Here is a 23,706-nt window from a genome sequence, read left to right on the forward strand (position 1 = left end):
CAGCATTTAACCTGGGTCTATTTTACCAATGAGGTTACCTTCTACTGCCTTGGCTAACCAGGCAGGAAACAATCTAGACGTAGCCCGCCTTCCCTTCAGAATTTCAAACGGAGAAACCTTTGTGAGGGATGCGGAGTAGTGTGATAAAACCAAAGCATGGACTTCACCACTTCCTTGACATCATACCCATTATATTTAGCCCACTTGATACATTCCACCACCCCTGTGTTAATTTGTTCCACCAAACCATTGGTTTGAGGATGATAAAGGGAACATCTCAAGTGTTACACTCCAGCCTCCTCCAAAATGACTTCCATCTCATGGTTAACAAACTGGACACCATTATCAGACACAATGTACTATGGAAACCCTAACCTCATAAAAATGTCTTTCAAAAATTGTATAGCGCTGCCAGCCGTGGGACCTGAAAACAAACAAACCTCTGGCCATTTGCTATGATAGTCCATCAAAACAAAAGCATACCTTGAGTGGTAATGAAGAAAATGAAACGGTTCCACCATGTCAATACGGCCTTCACCCAAGTTTTCTCAGGCACAAGTATAGGTTGTAAGGGGGGGCGTCACAACCTTAAACCCCTTTTCAGCTGGACTACAGACCACGCACTTATTGACCAACACATCCACCTCTTTGTCCTTAGAGGGCCACCAATAATGAGCTTTCAACCATCTCTTCGTCATGGTAGAACCTAAGTGCCCTTCACGAGCATGATTAATCAACACAGAACGAGTATCCCCCTGGGGTACACACTTCTCATTCCTCAACACAGCACAATCCTCAATAGACAATTCTTCACAGATTTTTGAGTAAGTTTGCAACTCAGTACTTAAACACCTTCACTTGGGTATATTGACTATATGCTCCTTAACTCTATTCAACACCTCATCTTTGCTGTCAGCATCCTTCCAAACTGTTTCAGAGCAAATGTTAGATTCATCTACATCAATGGCAGCTATAAAACAATCTTCCATATCTTCATCAATGTCAAAACTATCCTGTTCAGAAATAGGTAACTGTGACAAAAGGTCTGCCATAAAGTCTTCCTTCCCTGGAATGTATCTCACCTGAAAATTATACTGTAATAATTTTGTTGTGATATGTGCAATGCGTGGTGTAGTTCAGTTAATTTTATCACCACTCAGAATATACACCAATGGCTTATTATCCATTTGTATAACAAAACTCCTTCCCCAAACATAACTCCTGAACTTCTCACTACCCCAGTAACAAGCAAGTAATTCCTTCTCAATTACAAAGTAATTGAGCTCAGACTCACGCAGCACTCTTGACTCATAACTAATGATTTTCTCATCTTCACTGGAACCCTGAGACAAAACTGCACCCAACCCATATTTACTGGCATCCACAGTAATGATACATTCCTTGACAGGGTCATAAGGACTCAATGATCTAGCAGTGGACAACTCCTGTTTGACACTGTCAAAGGTTTTTTGACACTCACTGTCCCACATGAATGGAACCCTGTTTTTCAACATATTAGATAAAACTTTCATTTTGGAAGCATACGCTGGGATGAATCTAGCTTAATACTCGCACATGTCAATGAACAAGTGCAATTCGTCTTTGTTTTTCGGCTCAGGAGCATCCAACAGAGCCTTAACCAAACCAGGCAGAGGTGCTATACCTTTGCTGGACAAACTGTGCCCAAGAATTCAATTTCTTTTTTTCCAAAATTCACACTTTTCTTTTTTCACAATAACTCTATTCGTCTGAAAAATTTCCAGAACCGATCTAATGACTCTGTCATGTTCTTCCAAACTCTCAGCAAAAATCAAGACATGATCTTGGAAAACTAAAGCACCCTTGATGTTTCCTAACAACTCGGAAGACCGAGGCTGCGGATGCTAACACAAATGGCATCCTACAAAATTGAAATGTGCCAAATGGCAAATTTAAAGCTGTATAATGGCGAGACTCCACATCTAGCTCCACTTGGTGGTACGGTGATGCAAGATCAATCTTCGAAAACCACACAGCACCCTTTAGTTCTTCCAAGAGATCACAAATTTTAGGTAAAGGATATGAGTCCACCCATATTTCCTTGTTGACACTTGTCAAATCAACACACAAATGCATGTCCCCATTGCGTTTCCGGGCAACAACTAAAGGTGAAAGCCATAAACTGGACTCAATAGGTTCTATCACACCCATACTCTGTAGTTTATTCAGTTCATCTTTAAGATCATCTCTTAAACTATATGGGACAGACCTAAGTTTGTGTTTCACAGGAATAGCATTTTTCTTCACCTTGATTCTATGTTTAAAACCAGCAATCTTCCCTAAGCCTTCAGTGAAGACACCTGGAAAATCTTTTTCAAAAGGACCTTCCTCCATGGATTCTTTCACCACCAGGACTTTTTCTCTGGCTCCAGGTTTAAGTATCATACCAAACAACCCTTGATGGTACCAACCCAAAATGTTCAAACCCCTGAATGCCACATAAATGTTGCCTTGTAGTTTGCGCCCTTTAAATTCTAGACAATCTTCAATGAACCCCTCCAGCTCTATTTTCCTTCCTTCATAAGAGACAGGTGCCTTGTCTAGGGGATGCAGTTTCCTATTACCCCAAGTATTGTGAAATAAATCTGATGAAATCATTGTAATACGCACACCAGAGTAAACCAATAAATGCTACATTTTATCTCCTACATGAATATCCACATAGGGATCAACACATTCGCATTGATCCCTATTGGTTGACTGGCCCGCAGTGACAAGAACAATCATGTCTTGTAATGCTTTAACCATCAGTTTATCTCTGTTTGCGTCATCCTCATCCAATACACTACTTATTTTAGTTTGCTTATTTTGGGTAGATTGACATACTTTTGCAAAATGTCCCAGTTTACCACACTTTCTACACACAGCATTCTTAGCAGGACAGATTCTTCCATCTTTACTGTGTGGTGCATTACCACACCTAAAACATACATTGCTGTTCTTAAAAAAATTGTTCTCAGACTTCTTCTGCTCATATCTGTTTTGACCTCCCGACTTTGGAGAGAACTTGACTGCATTAACATTTACTTGACCCATTTCTTTAACAGCAACACAAGAACTGAGTTCTTTCAGTGAAATTTGTGCTAGTTCACTACTCTTGGTGACTTTAACAATCTCCTCCAATGTTGGACTGCCCATACTCAAGAGTTTCTGTTGAATATGTATATCTGCACAATTACCAATAAATTGATCCCTTATCAAGGAGTCTTGAAAATTGCGAAATTTACATTGTGAGGATAACTTCCTCAGTGCACTAATGTACACATCCATATCTTCACTGTGCATTTGTGTTCGTTTGAAGAATGTATGCCTCAGTACCACCAAACTGGGCTGGACATCAAATCTCGTTGCTATTTTTTTTTCATCCAAATCTCCTTCTTCTTGCTGTGGTTCCGGCAGGTGTTTGAAGATTTCTCTGCCCTCATATCCCAACAAATGTAATAAAAAGCATTTCTTCCTTTCAGATCTGAAACGAGCTGCACCATTCGCCCCCAGGTAGGTCTCAAAGCCATCAAACGACTGTTTCCATGGAATGGGTGGCATACCTGGTGTCTCAAAGAAAGGCGGCTGTGCATTTATAGATTGCATGTTTGCTAATCAACATGAAAAAAAAATGGGGCGACCGAAAAGGAAGAAGAAGAACAAAAACAAACTAAAAATATATCTGTAAAATTTTATAACTTTGTGTAGTTTAAGTAATATGCTGTACTTTTACAAAAATAAAACCACATACACAGTGTACATAGAAGTACAGTTAACCCCTGGGCACAATTCTATATCCAGTAACAAGATACAGTAGAATTCAGTGTCAATAGAAACTGCTTGAGTCCACTTAGCCAAAGTTATATAACATTTATATAACATTTAAACACTTCTTACGTCCAATATGGTGGCCGTACAGGCTTCCAAGAATCAAACCATAACAGTCTAGATGTTGTGGGATGAATGCGCAAGCACATGCGGGAGAGCCGAATCCTTACTGCTTTGACGGCATCGCACAGGCATCGAACCGCCAATATAATCGGCGTGGAAATGACTAGCAACAGCTCGCACCTCAAGGAAAATGCATCTGTCAGATTTGCAGCACCGCAGGAACTGAAGACTGCAGAAAACACTGCGCGAGTAGTCAGCGATGGCTACGCCTGTCAACTCGTCGCCAAACAAAGCTGTTGTGATCCTGGATGAAGTAACCTGGAAGCCGGTGAACTTTTGCAGGTACGTCTTTATTTTCCTAACTCCGACATAGGGAACCACTGCTTCACTGCTCCACGACACCAACCATTCTCGTTGGAACTCACGGAGCCTCCACGGCAACAGAACCCCACACATAATATTCTTTACAGCAACAGAGATAGATCATAACATATTAACCTATGAAAACATCATATCATTAAATTAAACTCACATTACTTTCGTTACATGAATTTTACATTTCTTTTCCACACTAATTTCTGGGTGAGCGTTCTAAATTGTTCAGGCCACTCAAGTAAAAGTTAGGAATGAAATATTTTCATAGCTACTGAAATTCTAAAACATGTTGGGTAGAGGAAGAAGCTTCAAAAACACAAACTGAAGTTGGTAGAAAGCAAACATCAAAAAAAGAAGTAAACATACGTATGGTACAGTCTTCGAATAAATTAAACAAACCTGGTAGGTGTGCTGTTAAAACAATTTACAATACTTTCCACCCCCTTAATTCATAATGTGTTTCTCACAAAATGTACATCGAAAGAATGTCTTTATTGGTGCATTTTAATTTCTGAAAGTCCCTTCAGGAGTAAAATCACTCTGACGAGTTTAGAGTTACCAGGCTAATATGTCTACCTACGTGGTAAACATATAGGGAGACAGTAAAACTCCATAAAGCAGCTCGGGAATCATGCTGGTTTAATGTATATTTGTGCTGCGAACCTGCATTGTGGAACTCTTTCATCATATTGTCTTTACACTCTACTCAATTATTTTCTCTGATGTTTAAAATATTGTATTAAGAATTTTGTATTAAGCTTTGCAGTTTGGATGAAATATCTGTACGTCTTATGTGGTGTCCACCCTGTTCTTGGTCCAAACCACCGAAATGCAAAACTATTTCCCATTTTGTGTCTGATAAATCCAAGATATCCTCTAAATATGGGAAAACCATAACAGTGTGGTTGCTCTCCTTGTACAACATTTGATGGAACGCCAACCTCCTTCACCCGTTGAGCTGCACCAAGATCATCCGGATGTCCTTGTAAATATGGTCACTCCACGAGCATGTAATTAGTTTGTTAGCAACCCTAAAATGTATAGTACAGTGTGGTCACTGAAGTATGCACCTAAACAATCTACTACACTTCTTCTAGACACATGCATGCCTAGCTGCAGCATTAAGTGTGTAGCAGACTCGGAAAACATCCAGGGCTCTGACTCATCACACCCAACTCTTCTCCCATACTAGACCTTCTACTCTAACACCTTCCTCTCTTGACATGCAATCAACGACACAAGGCAACAGCACTCACAAGATTCAATAGAGGTAGCAGTGTCCTTTACAAATACCATACAATAACAGCAGCAACTGAAACTGGTTGAAATCTTGAAAACAAATTGGAGAAAATTCAAAAAATGGCAAAAAAGTAATACATTAGGAGGAATTCATATTATAAGTATTATCCATCATAAGAACTGGGCAAAGCACTTTTAGAAATCTTTTAATTGGACTAAATAATAGACAAGAAATATTGTGTTTAAAGAAAAATAATAACAAATGATTTGAGGGTTCAGACAAGGATTGTTCGGGGCAAAGGGTTGTCCCGCACATATGTCTGCACTATATGACAAATATTAATAGCTGAATTCAGAAAAAGGCGGGATCTGGGGTCACAGTGTGCTCAGAGACAGTCAAAGGTATTCTGGGTGTAGACTGTCTCGTTATATGCTACAGCAAAGCGTTATTTGGACTAGGGCACATTTGTATGCTTTTCCAATAATATTCTGCAATTTTCTGTACAGCCTTGATGAAGGAGAAGCCTTAGGCCTTACATGGCAGATGTGTCCAAGGTTTGGTAGCTGACCAATGACCCTTGGATTTTGTCTAATCTCAAAAGGATGCATTTTTAAAATCACCTGTTTGCATGACAAATCCATAAAATACTAATTCCGATTTTCGAATTTTAGGTATTTTAATGTTTTTTTTTTATTTCCCACGTTTTTCCTTCTCAAATCAAAGAAGAATGAGAATTAATTTAAAAATAGTATTATTTTTTAAATTAATTTTCATTCTTCGTTATCAAAAAGTAACTCACTGGGCTCTGATGTGGGAAATGCAGGATAGTTGAACATAGTATTTGGGATGATTTATCAAGCAAGAAGTTGAACACTCGTTGCAGTTTCTTGGAGAAAATAGCTTCTATTACTTAACAAGAAATAGCATTGCACTCAAAAGATCTGTACAGCACATTGTACAGTGGACACAGGAAATCTGATGGGAAAAGAAAGATAACAAAGATCAAGCTAACTCCAGAAAAACGGGCAAATATGACAATTTAGAAACATATATAGACGTTAGAAGGAGAAATCGCGTTAAGGATACCGGTGCCTTTTTAATTGACTATTTAAAAATCAAGTCATACCCTTTTATACGGGATCCGTCGCCAGCTGCTTTAAGTTCGTTTCCTGATAATGACATGGCGTCAGTTTGGTCTTTTAGTTTTTCTTCAATAGTCTCCTGAGCAGGATCTTTATTCTTCCGTCCACCATTCTTACTTGGAACAGACTCTATGGAAAAAAAAAACAAATCAATATTTCCAGACTCAGATGTGCAATGATGAAATCATCGGTCTGACAAGTGAACGAGGCAACTCCCAAGGCCGCCTGCCCGCCACAACTGAAAGGTCAGCGCCAATGAAAGTGAAATACCACTATTGACAATAAAGCCTTGCTCACGGTAACTACTGCCCTTTCTACCCAAGTAACAGTTCTGGCTCACAGCAGCTGTGGGCGTCATTTCAGCAAAATGCTAGGGTTAGCAGAAGTGACCCCACACATTATTTGACCTTTACCTTCACTCGCATATACAAACACACACCCTCACACAGTCTCTCATACATAAACACACTTTCACCCGCAAGTACGTATACAACATACATTTTAAAGCATTTTTACTCACCTTAGCTGCCAGATTCCTTCTTCTTGTACCTCACTCTCATTAAACTAATAGTGAATATTATTTACTATCAGTGTAATAATAAAAGCTGTCCGAAAACCAGGAAAGTGGAGCACCATCCAGCTTCAACCTGGACGAGCTGCTTGTATTGAAGGCACCTCTGATGCCAGTGGTCGCAGAGTTTGCAAGAGACAACCCAGGGATCGCAGCTGCGACCACTGGCAACCCTAAAATGACCTCCATGACGGCAGCATTAGGTCCTGGAATTGTTGAAAAGATTAATGCTATTTAGGCCCAGTTTCAGCCTACAGCTACTGCTGTTGCTGAGCCCGGTGCTGAATGACTAGAGGAACCTTGGACAGTTCTTAATGAACTGCCCATTTAGACCTGCCCTCTTTCTCCATTCTATGCACCCAGGTTCACCAGATGATCCCCTTAAACAGGACACAATCCTAAAATTAAAGGATGTTGCCCTTCACCGCTTTCTTGAGATAGCCAATCTTTCACTGTTCTCAGTCACGGTTTCCCAGGCCTGGTAGCAGGCAAAAGCAATTATTCTCCTTTGATCTACCATCCCTGGTAACTACCGCCTGTTTTCCCTTCTCCCTTTTCTAGCCAGGATAGTGGAAAAACATGTCAACAAACCCCTGGCAGAGTTTTTAGAAGCCAACAGCATTCTGGACATCTCTCAAAACGGATGTAGGTCTCATCATAGCTCAGAATCTGCTCTCCTGTCAATGACAAAGCAGCTTCATAGAGTAGTGGAGGAAGGCTGCTCTGCGTCCCTCATTCTCTTAGTTTTGAGAGCCTCTTTTGACACTGTCTTACATAAGGTGCTTTTACATTGCCTTTAGATATAGGCATACGGGGTACAGTGCTATGTTGGTTTGAATCCTTCCTTAGCCACTGCTCTTTCTAGGTCATCTCCCCCCTGTCCTCTTCCAGACCTTTTGAACATGGGATACATCAGGGCTCTTCATTGAGTCCCACTCTATTCAATCTATTATCAGACCCTTGGCAGAGCTAGTAGAACACTTTGGGGTCTTTACTGTCTCTTATGCAGATGATACCAATTTATCTTCTCTTTCTCTGCTGACTCCTCTAAGGACATTACTAAATTCCAGTTCTGTATGCTGTCAGAAGCCGGTGGATGGATGACAATTGTTGAGAATTAAATACCAATAAAACACAGATCCTACTTGTCAGTAAACACAAGAAATCATGCGGAGACCTTTGGTGGCCCGACAGCCCTCCCTCACCCAAATCATCTGTGAAAACCCTCGGCGTATGGCTGGTTGACTCCCTCAGTTTTGAGAAACAAGTAACCACTCTAATAAGAATTTGTTTTGGTCTTCTGAGAAGACTGAAACCTATTGTTGGTCTATTTCAACTGCACATTCATCAGCTGATTATCGAAGCTCTCATTCTATCTTGACTGGACTACTGCAACATACCCTAACTAGACTACAAGAAATTGATCCTGAAGAGGTTACAGTTGGTCTAATATGCAGCGGCCAGACTGCTGTTTTTCCCACCTAAGTCTTGCTCTGCTTCAGGGCTTCTTTGCAAAATCCATTGGCTGCCATCGGAGAGGTGCATTCAATTTAAAGCCCTTAGTATAGCACATATGGTTATGTATGCTTGAGGTGCTCCCGTCCGGTCAGATCTAACGCAACCTTATTTTCCAATTACAGCACTTCACTCGGCCAAGCTAAATTTGACGGGTGACTGCACGGTTCTATAGGAAGCGAGCGGTGGCCGCACCTTTTGAGTTTTAACCCTGGCCCTCTGGCACAGTTTGCCTCTTGAGCTAAGAAATACCCAGAATCTTTTTGATTTCTGGAAAAAACTAAAAACCTGGCTTTTCACTTATTTTGGTGTCATGATCCCCTTTTGCCGCTCTCTTGGTGTGGTACTCTGGCTCGGTGGTTAGCCCTGGGAAGCCCCATTCCTGGAGCAGCTACACGCTTTCTTAATTTAATTAACATAGCCATCAAATCATTAGAATGCTTTAAACAGGCTGCCTGTTATCCTGACAAGCCAAATATTTTGGTGGGAAGACCCTATAAACGCAGTGCCTTAAGAGGGATGAGAAAGGCAGAGGTAATCATTAAAAGGGGCATTGCCTAAGAAGCTCAACCAGGAATTCTCTATGAGATATGTGGCTCATGTAGTAGCAAAAACACATGGACTACAATCCTGTGCTTGACACATCTTTCCACCTGACCAGTATTAGATGCCTCTACCTCTGTTTTCTGTTAGTATCCAAATACCTCTCATAACCATAAACACCTACACCTAAAAGAAGGAAGACCAAACGTCTTCAATAATACTTATGTGCGCTCATTTTTATTTACCTTTTTATTTAATTGATATTTTTTCTGTTTTTTTTTTTTTTACTACTCGTGATTTGATCTCATTGTCTAATTGATGTAACTCAAAACCCCCCAGTATCTTCCTGTTATCCATCCATAATTATGTATACCTATGGATGCTGTGAAAAGGAAAAGTTGAGTAACTTTTTGGCTGCCTTAGTGAAAAGTGGAGTAATACCATAACTCAAAAAGAGTTGGTAGGTCAATACTAGGTTCATCTCATATAAAGAGATCTAGTGTAATAACGCAAAATTCTGCGAGATTCTGTGTAATTATGCGAGAAGAGTAATCAGCACTCAGTGCTATTTTCTTAATGCCAACATGCCCATTTGCATCTATTTTGGATGTCAGTGTGCATTTTGCACTATGAAGTAATGCTAAATAAAAGAAGTGCATGAATATGCTCGCACTCGATAAATGTGCTATTGCACTAGGATTTTTCCCTGAACTTACTCACATCATTTAGCGATATTTTCTTAGCAAAAAAAATCGACCTTGTGTCTCAAATGGCATGAGGATGCATTTTGTGCTAGGCAAATAGTGATAAATGTAAAACATCGTGAACAGCAGCCTGAGCAGCCGCTCGCTAAATTTGTCCTTTCCCACACCAATTTACTCTTAAGCAGCGGGCATAATCATATAATTATTGGTATTTCTGCATCAAAGAGTAACACAGAATTAACTAAAATTACTTTTAATACTCCGGTTTAATTGAAATTTGGTTCAGGACTAGCAAATACCAAGTTGTCTAATGTTTAAGAAAAGTACTTGACTAGCAAATTTGGTGGACCAAGGGCTGTCATTTTGGCAAATGCATGTGGAACTTAAACAAATGCATGCGTTTGTGAAGCTTTTGTCTGGAGACCTGGGACAGTCAGAGGTCACCAGCTACTACCCTGTATGGGTAATATTGTTTGCACAGGTGAACCCCAGATCAGCAAAAGTCTCCCTTTAAAAATACTGCGGTTAACTGAGAGTATACCGGGAGAGCTACTGGTACCACTGATTTACTGTGAAGTAGCTGTTATGGTACCCACTGATGTTCAAGAATAAAAGGTGTCACCCCTAAAAATAGCCCAAGACAGGGATTAAGGTAGGTGCCTAAAAAGAAAAATAAGCAGGCCCTAAAAACCCACAACCAAAAAACAAGATCCTCATCGGAGGGTAAAAGTCTTGTGTTCTTCTGGTCTCATTCTCTGTTACCAGGTGTCCAGACACTAGTGCCTTGTTGAGAGATACATCCTAATGACTGGAGAACTGAGACCAGATACCAGTGGCACTCTCAGCTAGTGATAGTGGCAAAAGTAGATACTGGTCACTGATCATATCTAAAGAAATGGGTTATGTGACTTTTATTACCAACACATATCCATCTCTGGAAGGACCACAATGATGGGACCGGCGGTTTTGGATTCAGGATGGTTTTGGATTCAGGATTGTGGTGAACACTTGGTTCCTGGGCATGCTTAGTTTCTCAAATTGTGCTGACCATGGTGCTTTCTGTTAGCTGGGCCTTGTACTGTCTTCCTGGGGATAGAATAGCTTTTCCATCCAGTTATTCTTGCAGACACCTATTGGGCATATTTATATTGTTGGTGCAAAAATGCACTAACGCACTTTTGCACCTAAATGTTTAGCACCGGTTTTCGCCATTCCTGAGCACCAGCCGGGTGCCATATTTATGGAATGGCACAAGCAGGTGCAAAGGGTGGGCTAGTGTAAAAAAAAAAATGACGTTAGCCGGGTGGGGCTGGCGGTATGGGAGAAGGGAGTTTTGCACCAAAAAAGACATTAGGCTGGTTAGAGTGAAAAAAGATGACTCTAACCAGCATGGCATAATTTTCTGAAAAGTTGTTTATTTAATTTGGATTCAGAACCGTACATATACAATCCAGATGTATTTAGCTCTAGATTCAAGCATAGATAGAATAAAAATAGTCCTGTTCCAACTGGTGCTGTATCAACCTAATAGCTGCAGTACATAACCTGAACGTATGCCTACATAAGCCGGCTTCCATTCAGAACATAACAAACATGGGTCAAAGAAAATTAACCAAATCAGTTAATGAACAAGCGCTGAATCCAGTGGAGATTGTTAACTTGTTCTACAGAAACCCCCAGCACTGCAGCAAGGAGTATGGAACTCAGGTAAAAATTACTTTTTTGTATTTTTTGCGTTCGCTCTCTACTTGCAGCAATGCATTTATGGAGCTAAATGTTATATTCTGAAACCCTCTTGAGGTCTCTTTTGGGAGGCACCAAGGCAGCTATGCCTACAATCTTAACAAGGCACTGGCTGTGCTTCCAGTCTGAGCCTGAAACTGTGGCATCTGTTTGCCAGGTGGACTGCATATCAGCAATATAAGGAAAAGCTTATATTGCTTGGGGCTAGCAGAAAAGCTTGAAGGGAAGAGGAAAATATAGATCTTAACTCTCAATTAGGCACTTAGAAAGGTCTGTAAGTGATTAAAAAGCTTGACAAAAGCCAGTCTCATAGATCTATGAGCTTCTGTCTCGATGCTGAACTATCTTATTGGAGGTTCGAGTTATGGACAAAGGTGACAATACTAACACATTGTGAATTCGCAAACACCATGTGAGTCAACTACAACCCAGTACTGAAGAAGAAAATGCCAACCAGCAGTAAAATGGCCCACTGTAGTAAGAGCATCTGGGGGACACCTATCAATGGTGCAGCCAGAGCAATGACACTGGGTCCTACGGGTGTCAAAAATAAATCAGCACGGGAAAGCGTGCATTGGAAAAAGTCAGCGATGCGTTGATTCCTTACTCGCAAGTGAGACCATGCATCATTTCTTCTCCGGTCGGGTAGGCGATGCATTCTTTTTCTCTTCCGCAAGAGAGTGATGCATCGATTTCCAGACAGGGCACCTCGGATCTGCGCAGGTTCAAGATGACTTGACACCCAGTGATGATACGTGAGAAATCCGGCCTCACAGTGATGGAAAACCATGCTGGGTGGGGTTTGCGTCATTTTCAGAGCCGCAAGCGAGTGTTGCGTCGTTTCTCCAACCGCAATGCAGGTGATGCGTCGATTTCCCAGCTGCGAGGTGGGTGGTGCATTGTTTTTACAGCTGCATTGCAGGTGGTGCGTCAAAATTTTCTCCAGACAGCTTCATGTGTGTGGATTTCAGTCCTTGTTCTACCAGCTTCACCTTTCAAGGGCCCAGGGACTGGATAGGGCACTACTTTGGAAGAGGAAGTCTTTGATGGCTCTGAGACTTCAAAACAGGAGGCAAGATCAGTCCAAGCCCTTGGAGACACTTCACAAGCAGGAATATACCACAAAGTCCAGTCTTTGTCTTCTTTCGGGCAGAAGCAGCACCTGCAGGCCAACCCTCTTTAGCTCCTCAACAGTGGTTCCTCTTGATTCCAGAAGCAATCAGAAAATCTGGGGTTTTGGGTCCACTACTTATAACCCTTTCTACCTTTGAAGTAGGCAAACTTCAAAGGAAAGTTTCTGTTGTTCACAAGATCCTGCCTTGCCCAGGCCTGCTCCAGACTCACACCAGAGGGTTTGGAGACTGAATTGTGTGAGGGCAGGCACAGACCATTCAGGTGCAGGTGACCACTCCTCTCTGCACTATAGCCCGGATGGCCCATCAGGATATGCAGGCTACACCCCAGATCCCTTTGTATCACTGCCTAGAGGGGATTCAGGAACAGCCCAACTGTCAGTCTGGCCTAGACATGGAATACACAAGCAGGCAGAGCCACAGAATGGTTTAGGCAAGGAAATGCTCACTTTCTAAAAGTGGCATTTTCAAACTGACAATTTAAAAACCAACTTTACCAAAAGAAGTATTTTTAAATGGTGTGTTCAGAGACCACCAAACTGCATATCTATATCTGCACCCAAAGGGAAACAGCACTTAAAAGTTATTTAAAGGCAGACCCTTGTCAACCTATGGGACAGATAGGCCTTGCAACAGTGAAAACTGAATTTGGCAGTATTGTACTGTAAGGACATGAAAATCACATCAGTACATGTCCCACCTTTAACATACACTGCACCCTGACCATGGGCCTACCTAGGGCCTACCTTAGGGGTGCCTTAAATGTATAAAAAGGGAAGGTTTGAGCCTAGCAAGTGTGTACACTTACCAGGTCAAATTGGCAGTGAGACTGAACACACAGACACAGCAGTGGCAGGTCTGAGACATGTTTACGTGGCTGCTCAAGTGGGTGGCACAACCAGTGCTGCAGGCACACTAGTATCCATTTGATTTACAAGCCTTGGGCACCTATTGTCCACTTTACTAGGGAGTTACTAGTAAATAAAATGTGCCAATCATGAAAAAGCCAATTACACATACAATTTACACAGGGAGCACTTGCACTTTAGCACTGGTCAGCTGTGATAAAGTGCCCAGAGTACCAAAATCCGCAAAAACAGAGTCCAGCACACAGTCTAAACATAGGAAGAAGAGGCAAAAAAGACAGGCAGACCACACTCAGGATGCCAGGTCTAACTGTGTATGAGAGAGAGAGAATGAAGATAAGATATAAATTAGAGAAAGAAGGGAACGTAGGGTATTGAAAGGGCACAGAGATTAAATGGAGGTTGGAGAACACTGAAAAAGTGATAGAAAACAAAAGGAGAGAAAACATCAGCAAGGGCATGAGAAGAAAAGAGAGAAAGGGGAGTGAGAAAGAGTGACATAGTGGAAGGTGATAGAGAGCGGAAAAAGCGAAAGGGGATGCAGAGATAAGATAAGGGTGTAGACTGAGAGGAGAGAGGAAGTACAGGTAGCAGAAGTATCTCAGAGACTTGTATGCAGCAGCGTAAATATAGTTAGTGAAGTAGGTGCTCTGGTCCCCCATGTCTCAATTATGGATGTCTTTTTATGCTGACTGGTTGGATGGTAACAGGCCTATTTTTTTGCTTGTATTAGGGCCTGTGATACTCTTGCTGCTCCACTTTGGCAATGCCTTATTGTCAACTGCTTACAAGTGTCCATGTACGAAAGTCAGATCTACTGAACGTCATGTGGTAAGGGCTACATAGATTTGTGGGACACTGACTATGTGCTCTGTTACTAGAGGCATATGAAGAGTTGACACCCTGCCATCAAGGTCTTCTTCACTCTTGATGGTCCTAACATCGCCTCACAGTGTTTTTGCTGCTAGCATGCCAGTATGAAAGACTGGAACATGTAGCCAAAATTGCTGAGCCAGTCCTATGGAGGGTCCTTCCTTCCTACCTTAAGTTAAATGCATTCCGCCCTCATTTTGGAGCACAAACAATGGTCTTCAAGGTCCAGTTTTGGGCTGTTACAGGTGTGATGAGCAGTTCTGTATGTGATGCCTGGGGTGTGCAGTTCTTTTCTTTGCCAGGTCCAATGGACCATTGTTAGAAATGGGGTCTTCGGTTGGCAGTCAGGTTACCCCCTGTCCAAGCAAGGACCCTCACTCTAGTCAGGGTAAGTCACACACAATCCAAATTATCCTGTGCCCACCCTCTGGTAGCTTGGCACTGAGCAGTCAGGCTTAACTTAGAAGGCAATGTGTAAAGTATCTGTGCCATAAACCATACAATAACACCATATAGTACTACCAAAAACACACCACACAGTGTTTGTAAAAATATAGAATCTTTATCTGAATAAATGTAGGTCAAAAATGATTAGAATGCAATAAGTATACGTTGAAATATTACTGGAAAAAGTAATATAAAATGTCTTTAGAATTGTAATTTTACTGCAAAAGCAATTTAAAGTGTCTTAAAGTCTTATCTTGCAGGGCAAAGTACTTGGTTTGCATTGAAAAGTCCTTGCAAGGGCCCGCAGAGGAGGAGCTGCGTGGAAAACAGGTAGGTGTGTGTCGGTTTCGCCCCTTCACACACAGACTTGCGTCGATATTTTCCACGCGGGGAAGCCGTGCGTCGATATCCGGTGCGGGGACTCGGATCCTCTTCAGGTTGCGGGGTTTTCTGACGCCCCCGGCGTCAATGCATGGAAAATCCTGGGCTTGCGTCGAAGTCAGAAGCGATGCATCGATTCCAGTGGGTGATGCGTGGGAATTTCTCCTGCACTGCAGACGCAGCGTCGATTCCTCTCTGGAAGTCGGGCTGCGTCGTTCCGGGTCAGCTGTGCGTCGATCCAGTGGGCCGTGCATCGAAGTTCCGGTCGCGTAGCAGGCGCTGCATCAATCTTCCTGTTGTAGAGTCGGGCAGCATCGTTCTGTATTCGGCGTGCGGTGATTTTTCACCACGGTGCAGGCTGTGCGTAGTTTTTCACAGGCTGTGTGTCATTTTTCGACGCACAAGGAATTTCTTGCAGAGATGAAGTCTTTTCTGGTCCTGAGACTTCAGGGAACAAGAGGCAAGCTCAATCCAAGCCCTTGGAGAGCACTTCTGCAGTACAGCAAGAGAGCAGCAAGACAGCAGGGCAACAGCAAGGCAGCAGTCCTTCACAGAAAGCAGTCAGGTGAGTCCTTTGGGCAGCCAGGCAGTTCTTCTTGGCGGGATGCAGGTTCAGGTTCAGGTTTCTTCTCCAGGAAGTGTCTGTCTTGGTAGGGCAGGGGCCCTGTTTTTATACCCAAAAGTGCCTTTGAAGTGGGGGAGACTACAAAGAGTGGCTCAGAAGTGCACAAGTTCCCCTTTCAGTTCAATCCTGTCTGCCAGTGTCCCAGTAGGGGGTGTGGCAGTCCTTTGTGTGAGGGCAGGCTACTGTCCATTATCATGTAAGTGTCAGGCCCTCCACCCTCCCACCCCAGGAAGATCCATTCAAAATGCAGATGTATGTGAGTGAGGCTGAGTATCCTGTGTTTGGGGTGTGTATGAGTGAATGCACAAGGAGCTGTAAACTAAACCCAGCCAGACGTGGATTGTAAGGCACAGAACGATTTAGGTGCAGCGAAATGCTCACTTTCTAAAAGTGCCATTTCTAACATAGTAATATTAACTCCAACTTCACCAGTCAGCAGGATTTTCTATTACCATTCTGGACATACTAAATGTGACCTTCCCACCCCTTTCAGATCAGCAGTTACCACTCAAACACTGTATGAGTACAGCCCCAATGTTAGCTTATGAAGGGAGCAGGCCTCACAGCAGTGTAAAAACAAATTTAGGAGTTTTACACTACCAGGACATGTAAACTACACAGGTACCTATCCTGCCTTTTGACTACACAGCACCCTGCCCTATGGGTTACCTAGGGCATATCTTAGGGGTGTCTTATATGTAGATAACGGGGAGTTTTAGACTTGGCAAGTACTTTTAAATGCCAAGTCGCACTGGCAGTGAAACTGCACACACAGGCCTTGCAATGGCAGGCCGAAGACAAGGTTAAGGGGCTACTTAAGTGGGTGGCACAATCAGTGCTGCAGCCCACTAGTAGCATTTAATCTACAGGCCCTGGGCACCTATAGTGCACTTTACTAGGGACTTATAAGTAAATTAAGTACTCCAATTGGGTATGATCCCATGTTACCATGTTTAAAGGGAGAGAGCATATGCACTTCGGCACTGGAGTCTAAAAACCAGCAAAAACAGTGTCTGAAAAGTGGAGGGAGGCAGGCAAAAAGTTAGGGGTGACCACCCTAAGACTCTCAGGTCTAACAACCATGCTTGGTGCCGAAGAGCAGCAGTGAGCATCTGCTTCATAACTGGGCTCAATGTTGTGGCACACTGGCTTGACAGCAACATCTTTTTCCTTTGATTTTAATCCTTTTGTCCAAGCACTAAACTAGAATGTGTGCTCTTTTCTTTTAAAAAGAGCTCCCAGTACCAACAGGCATGGTATAGAGAATGTAGCCAGTGAGTGCAAGGCAATAGCAGATCTTTTCTCTCTATTTTCAGAGTGGTTGATTTCGTTCTCGCTTTGCTGGGAAAAATGTGAGAACTGATTGGCAGAAGCAAGGTAGAGTCATAAATAAGGAATGAAAGTAGGGCTGGCACTATATTACACACAGCGCTTGCTTTTCCCTTTTTTTCTCTTTACAGTTTGTCGTTGCTGACACTGGCTGTGTGTGTCTTCTGAAATGCTGAGCTGCTTCCATCTTGTGTGCGGCAGCCATGATTTGCTATTATGAGTGAGTGCAGTCAGGTAGGTTTGGAGCACCTCTGTCGGTGTGTTATGTTTAATTATTTGTATTTGTAACATGCACTACTTATCTGTAATGGCAACTTGGTGCCAGTGCTTAATTTGTAATGAATAAGTGCTGTGGCTTGAAGTTTTGCTCAGAAGTCTACAGAAGGTGCTTTTGAAGGTTGGCATGGCAAAAACCAAGACTGCATAGTTTTGATTCCACTTCATACCTCTTTCATCCAACACCAGACATTCCCTGCCAGTCTTTCAGGTACTAGTTCATACCTGCTTTCTTTCTTTGGCACTGCTTTTTCTGTCTTTTCCTTCCTCCTCCTTTCGCTTTTCTATGTTTTTCTCTCTTTTGTTCCAGGGTAAAAAGTCTGATGAGGAAAAAAAGTGCCAATCCCACAAGAGGAATGATGGTGGGCCCCACCTGTAACCGCAGGCTCAAAATAGGCATTGCCTCGTGTGGAAACAGAAAGTTTTTGCCCGAAGGCACAAAAGTAAGCTAGCTATATCCGCCAGGTTTAAAGTTTCTTCATGAATTTTGACAGAGATCCAGCAGAATAAAAAGAGAAAGGATGCTTATTCCAAGCAATTGGAGCCAGGTAGGAAAAGGTGCCCCCTCCTCCTCTAGCAGGCTGGGCGTGATGCCGGTGAGCAAGCAGGTGAAAAAAAAGAGTGAAGTTGTCTGGAAGGAACATTGACATGTTTGTATCTGCTGATCTTAGAAGGGCCAAGACTGTAGAGTGCTTTGTAAGTATGAGTAAGAAGCTTGTTGATGAAACTCCTATGGACAGATATCAAATGAAAATTACACAAGTGGGGGGTGAAGGTAGTACAACGAGGCACATTGAGAACAAACTTACTGGACCACCTGAAGTCTCTTGATAAGGTAAGATTAAGGCCCATATTTATACTTTTTGACGCAAAACTGCGCCAACGCAGTTTTGCATCAAAAAAATTAGCACCGGCTAACGCCATTCTGAAGCGCCATGCAGGCGCCGTATTTATTGAATGACGTTAGCCGGCGTTAGCCGTCGGCGCCGTCTGGTGTGCGTTAAAAAAAACGACGTACACCAGGCAGCGCCGGCGTAGGGGGATATGGAGCTTGGGCGTCAAGAAATGGGGCAAGTCAGGTTGAGGCAATTTTTTCACCTCAACCCGATTTGCGCCATTTTTTTTCACTCCCAACCCCCATAGAAATGACTCCTGTCTTAGCAAAGACAGGAGTCATGCCCCCTTGCCCAATGGCCATGCCCAGGGGACTTCTGTTCCCCTGGGCATGGTCATTGGGCATAGTGGCATGTAGGGGGGCACAAATCAGGCCCCCCTATGCCACAAAAAAAATAAAAATAAAACACTTACCTGAATTTACCTTAATGTCCCTGGGATGGGTCCCTCCAGCCTTGGGTGTCCTCCTGGGGTGGGCATGGGTGACAGGGGGTGTCCCTGGGGGCATGGGGGGGCACCTCTGGGCTCCTTCAGAGCCCACAGGTCCCTTAACGCCTGCCTTTTGCAGGAGCTAAAAAACGGCGCAAAAGCGTCCGTATGTCATTTTTTTTACCCGCCCACTCCCGGGCGTGATTTTTGCCCGGGAGTATAAATCCCACGCACATGCCTCGGAGTCGATTTTTTAGACGGGAACGCCTACCTTGCATATAATTAACGCAAAGTAGGTGTCCACGCTAAAAAATGACGCTAACTCCATGGACTTTGGCGCTAGCCGCGTCTAATACCAAAGTATAAATATGGAGTTAGTTTTGCGTCGAAATTGCGTCAAAAAAAACGACGCAATTTCGGCGCAAACGGAGTATAAATATGCCCCTAAATGTCAATATAGCGCGCTTTTCCATAGTCAGCCATACTTGTAATGAGTGCTGGAATCAACATTTTCAGTGGGTTCAGGGGCAGCCATTCAAAAATAAATCTGAGCATTTTGAGAGTGTTAAAGCAACAGGCAGGCATCGCAGTGATTTGGTTTGCCACAGAAAGCTGATTATCAACAATGATCCTCAGGTTTCTGGCAGCTTGGGACAGCTTAAGGGGAGGGCCAAGGTTGGATGCCACCAAGCAGTGCTCCAGAGAGAGGTATCTTTACCAAATAGGGTAAGCTTGATTTTCTAACCATTAGCTTTAGGCAATTACAGCTCAACCACTTGGTAACCACATACATACAATGTGGTAAAGTAATCTGGGTGATTTATTTGTTTTCTGAGAGGGAAGATCAGCTGAGTGGCATAGGCATGCAAAATAATATTAAAATCAAAAGATTTAATGAAAGATGCCAGCGGTGTCCTGTAAATATTAAACAGTGTTGGGCTCAGACAAGATCCAAAGGGCAAAAGATTGAAAGGATCAGATTGAAATAGTGGGAGAAATACTGATTGGGTCTGGTGTCAGACAAATTAACTAAACCACTGTAGAGCAGAATGCCAAATATCTGCATCGAAAAGGCACATGTGCAGAATGGCATGCAGTATCATGTCAAACACTGCAAGAACACCTAAAAGGATAGGACCAGCAGTAGCACTCTTTACAATGATATAACGGATGCTGTGGCAGCAATAAGAGCGGTTCCCATGCTATGATTGGCTCTAGAGCCAGATTTTGAGGGAGCATGCAGAAGCTGAGATTTAAGGTAGCTGATGAGTTGCTGGTTCACTAGTTTTTCCAAGACTTTGGCTGGGTACGGAAGAAGCATGACAGTCCTGTAGGTGGACAATGTGATAGGATCGGCAGAAGGCTTTTTAATGTATCCATTCAATGGAGAAAACAGCAATCAACAAAGAGGGGTTAAAAAGGATGATGAGTGCGAGGCCAATTAGTTCATGACTGAGAGAAATGATACAGTGCAGATATGGTTCAACAAGGGAACCAGATGTAACAGAACTAATGGTCTTTGTGACCTCTTCCAACATAAGTGAATCAGGCTGGGCATGACAGCCCCCAAAGATGTCCAGGAGGGTATACTAATGCAGTCCAGAGAGTCTAGAACATCTTGTGGTGAGAAAGGTAGATATATCTGCTTGATCTTGTCATGGAAGAAACTAGACAGGTTGGAGCAGAAGTCCTGGGATGTAGTGATGAAAAAGAAAGAGGGTGTAGTTACAGCCTTTGGAATAGTGAAAATGTCCTTAATGGAGTTGTCACTTTCCTTGTTCCATGAAGTCAAAAAGAGGTGCCTGGTCTGTTTTAGGTGCAGGTGATAATTACACAGCACTGACTTAAAGGTGCATTAATCATGACTGTTAGGTGAGCTGCAGGTGTAGGATGGAAGATGGCAGAGCCAGTGGCACTTTACTTAAATGTCATCTTCATTCTTCTTTTCAAGTTCCAAAGCTTGGCTGAAGACTTTCCTTCCTGCAGGGTGTCTGGTTTCCTGTCGGAGCGCAGAGAAGAGAGGACAAGCAGGCACTCTGGGCAAGAACTTACCCCCAGGACTGAAGTATGCTAGTGTTTCTTCTCTTTCAACTCTGATTTTTGGATCTGCCTCAACAGCGCACTGTCTGCATATCTATTGTCACCTACTCCATAATTACAAATAAACCATTTCATTTATTTTCTGGAAGCTCCAGCACAGCCCAATGTGATGAATCAAGTGGATGGAATAGAAAAACTTCTGGTACAAACTTCTTAACAAGAGGGTGTGACAAAGGTATTTGTACTTTGGCTGCAATGAGGGGGTCCTTTTGCTTTATTTATCTTTTAAAAGGAAATGCTACTGCTTATCAGTCTCATAGATAATGTTTTGCTACATCTCAGAAGACTTTACAACTTCTAGTGTCTTAAGCGTGCCTTAATTCAAGAGAATGCAAAGCACCGAAACAGTGATCAGCATAGAAGAGACTCAGGTGACTATAAAGAGGTGTATAAGAGAACATAGTGGTCACAATTCACAAAGCTTTATTTATAAGTTGATTTAACTTCTTTTGTAAGTGTGATTTCCCTCAGAAAATGCCATATTCACTCCACATTTGGAAAGGTACAGTAGAGTCGTCAGTGCACCTTCTGAAAGTACATTTCTGTCAGTCCTGATGTTCTGAGTCAAGACTGAGATTTTCCAGCTGCACACTTAAATTAAACTCCGGTGAATGAACTGCTTTGTAAGTCAGACTCTTATAATCCTTACTACTCCATACAGGATTGTAATACAATGAAAATTACTGTTTATTCAATCATTGCTCACTATTTGCTTCAAGGTATGTTATTAGGTGAAAATATACATTTTATTTATATCTGTGATCTGTTACACAATTTCTAAATGAATGCAAGCCATCAGTAAAAAAAAGACACATTGTAGACATTTAGCTATTTATGCTAAGCGTGGGAATGGTCTGTAAAACTGACGCGCGCATCACATATTTAAGTGTTACTAAATGTTCCAATAAAGTTAATTACCTGGGATCTTTCTTAAGATGGACTGTCTGACAACATCACTGCCCAGAATGTTGACTTGTTTGAAGCGCTTGGCCCTCTCTTCAAAGAACCATTCACCTGTCACTACCTTCAGCTGTCTGAAAAAAAACACAGGCATAAAGCAAAAATTGGGTCATTCTATTACAGATCTTGCAGCTGGTGTACAGTGAGCAATAGCACCCTTTGTGTACTTGAATCCTGGATACACTGCTGAGCACATTCATTTACATTATCCGGTTGTATATAAGAGAGCGTAGTTTAAATATTACATATTAGATGTGAAGTGCTTATACCTAACAATGCTGCATACAAAACGATCATAAAATGTTATTCACTTAAATGTAATCCTAACATGATTATAAGTGTGAAGTTACTATTGTGCACATAAACTAATGTTAACTGCAAGAAATAATTGTCTGTATCATAATTAACCGAATATATTAACACTTACGAATATTGCCTTTGTATTAGAACCCATAGGCCTTAAGTTAGCGTGAGTTGATGTTTTAGCTGTGTAGCTCTCATAGTAAAGCAATTTTTTTCTGTTTTTCCAGTGTGCTGGCTGGCAAAGGGCCATGACCCAACATTTGTTCTCTTCTTCGTTTTATGTAACAAAGCTAGTTTTCTCTCATCCGCATGCTAGCTGCTTTAGTATAAGTTTTATACGTTTTGCAACAATATTAGAAACATTCAAGGACGATTAACCATGGAAAAGGGAACTTTTGACCTGAAGAACGTGCCAAAGAATGAAGTAACCCCCGGATGTGCCACCTACGAAGACATCAATTATGAAGACCAATCAAAGCGTTATAAATTATCGTGAAGTGTCAATTTGGATTACCTAATGTATAATTTGATAGGTTGAAGATAGTGGGGCATAGCAATGATCCAATAGAATTTTGGGGGAATGTATTGTGAAAAAGGGATAAAATCCCATGACACAGAACAGTCGGGGAATTAGGTAAGGAATGATCTCAATTGCATACAGAAACTTTGTCACTCTGCTGGGTGATTTGAGACTTAGACAAAACCATCCTTATCCATAGACTGCCCTTTACACTTCTCCTCCTTATGAGGGAAGTGTCCCCTGTCCTCTAGATGAAGTAGACTGTCGGCGATCTAACTGATGTCCTGAAGACGAAGACTGATCCTGTATGCTGACTTATTCCGAGGAGGGTAATTATGACAATTGCTATTGTAATTTGTCTGTTTGCTTTTCCTTTCTAAGTACCAACTGCTGTATTTTTGGAAAGAGTCCTTAGTCAGATGTTTTCCAAATTTGTGTCCAAAATATTTTGCATGAAGCCCAACATGCTGATGCTAATTAGTCGTTAGGCTAAGTGATCACCTTGACTGACGCAAACAGACGTGACTGACATTGTGCTATGATGAACTGAAATATATATATGATATTCTGTGCACTCTGATCTATGTAATTCTTATATTGGTGTTCTCATGTTCATGATCTTTGCATTATTGAAGTCTTATCATAACCATTGTGTTGTGACTTTGCTCTTGTGCTTCTTGGTTTTGAGATCGACACTCTTATTATTAGATTGTAATCAATAGGGAATAAAATTCACAAAACTCCAATAAAGGTGTGGTTATTCATGGCTGAAAGGTCATGGTTGCGCCGACAGATTAACAAATGTCTAAAGTAAAGTATATTGTG

At 42.2% G+C, this 23,706-nt stretch overlaps 1 protein-coding gene across 1 annotated transcript in view; it reads right to left on the bottom strand.

Moving 5' to 3' along the window:
• SYTL5 (synaptotagmin like 5) overlaps positions 1-23,706 on the bottom strand; it is a 640,980-nt gene that overhangs the window by 337,024 nt on the left and 280,250 nt on the right. Inside the window, exons 4-5 of the mRNA XM_069204241.1 lie at positions 22,017-22,132; positions 6,654-6,798 (exon numbers count right to left, since the gene is read on the bottom strand). Coding sequence (XP_069060342.1) covers positions 6,654-6,798; positions 22,017-22,132 — 261 coding nt within the window. The remainder of the gene's footprint in view (positions 1-6,653; positions 6,799-22,016; positions 22,133-23,706) is intronic.

Source organism: Pleurodeles waltl, chromosome 8, assembly GCF_031143425.1.
Source record: "Pleurodeles waltl isolate 20211129_DDA chromosome 8, aPleWal1.hap1.20221129, whole genome shotgun sequence".
Classification (NCBI taxonomy): domain Eukaryota; kingdom Metazoa; phylum Chordata; class Amphibia; order Caudata; family Salamandridae; genus Pleurodeles; species Pleurodeles waltl.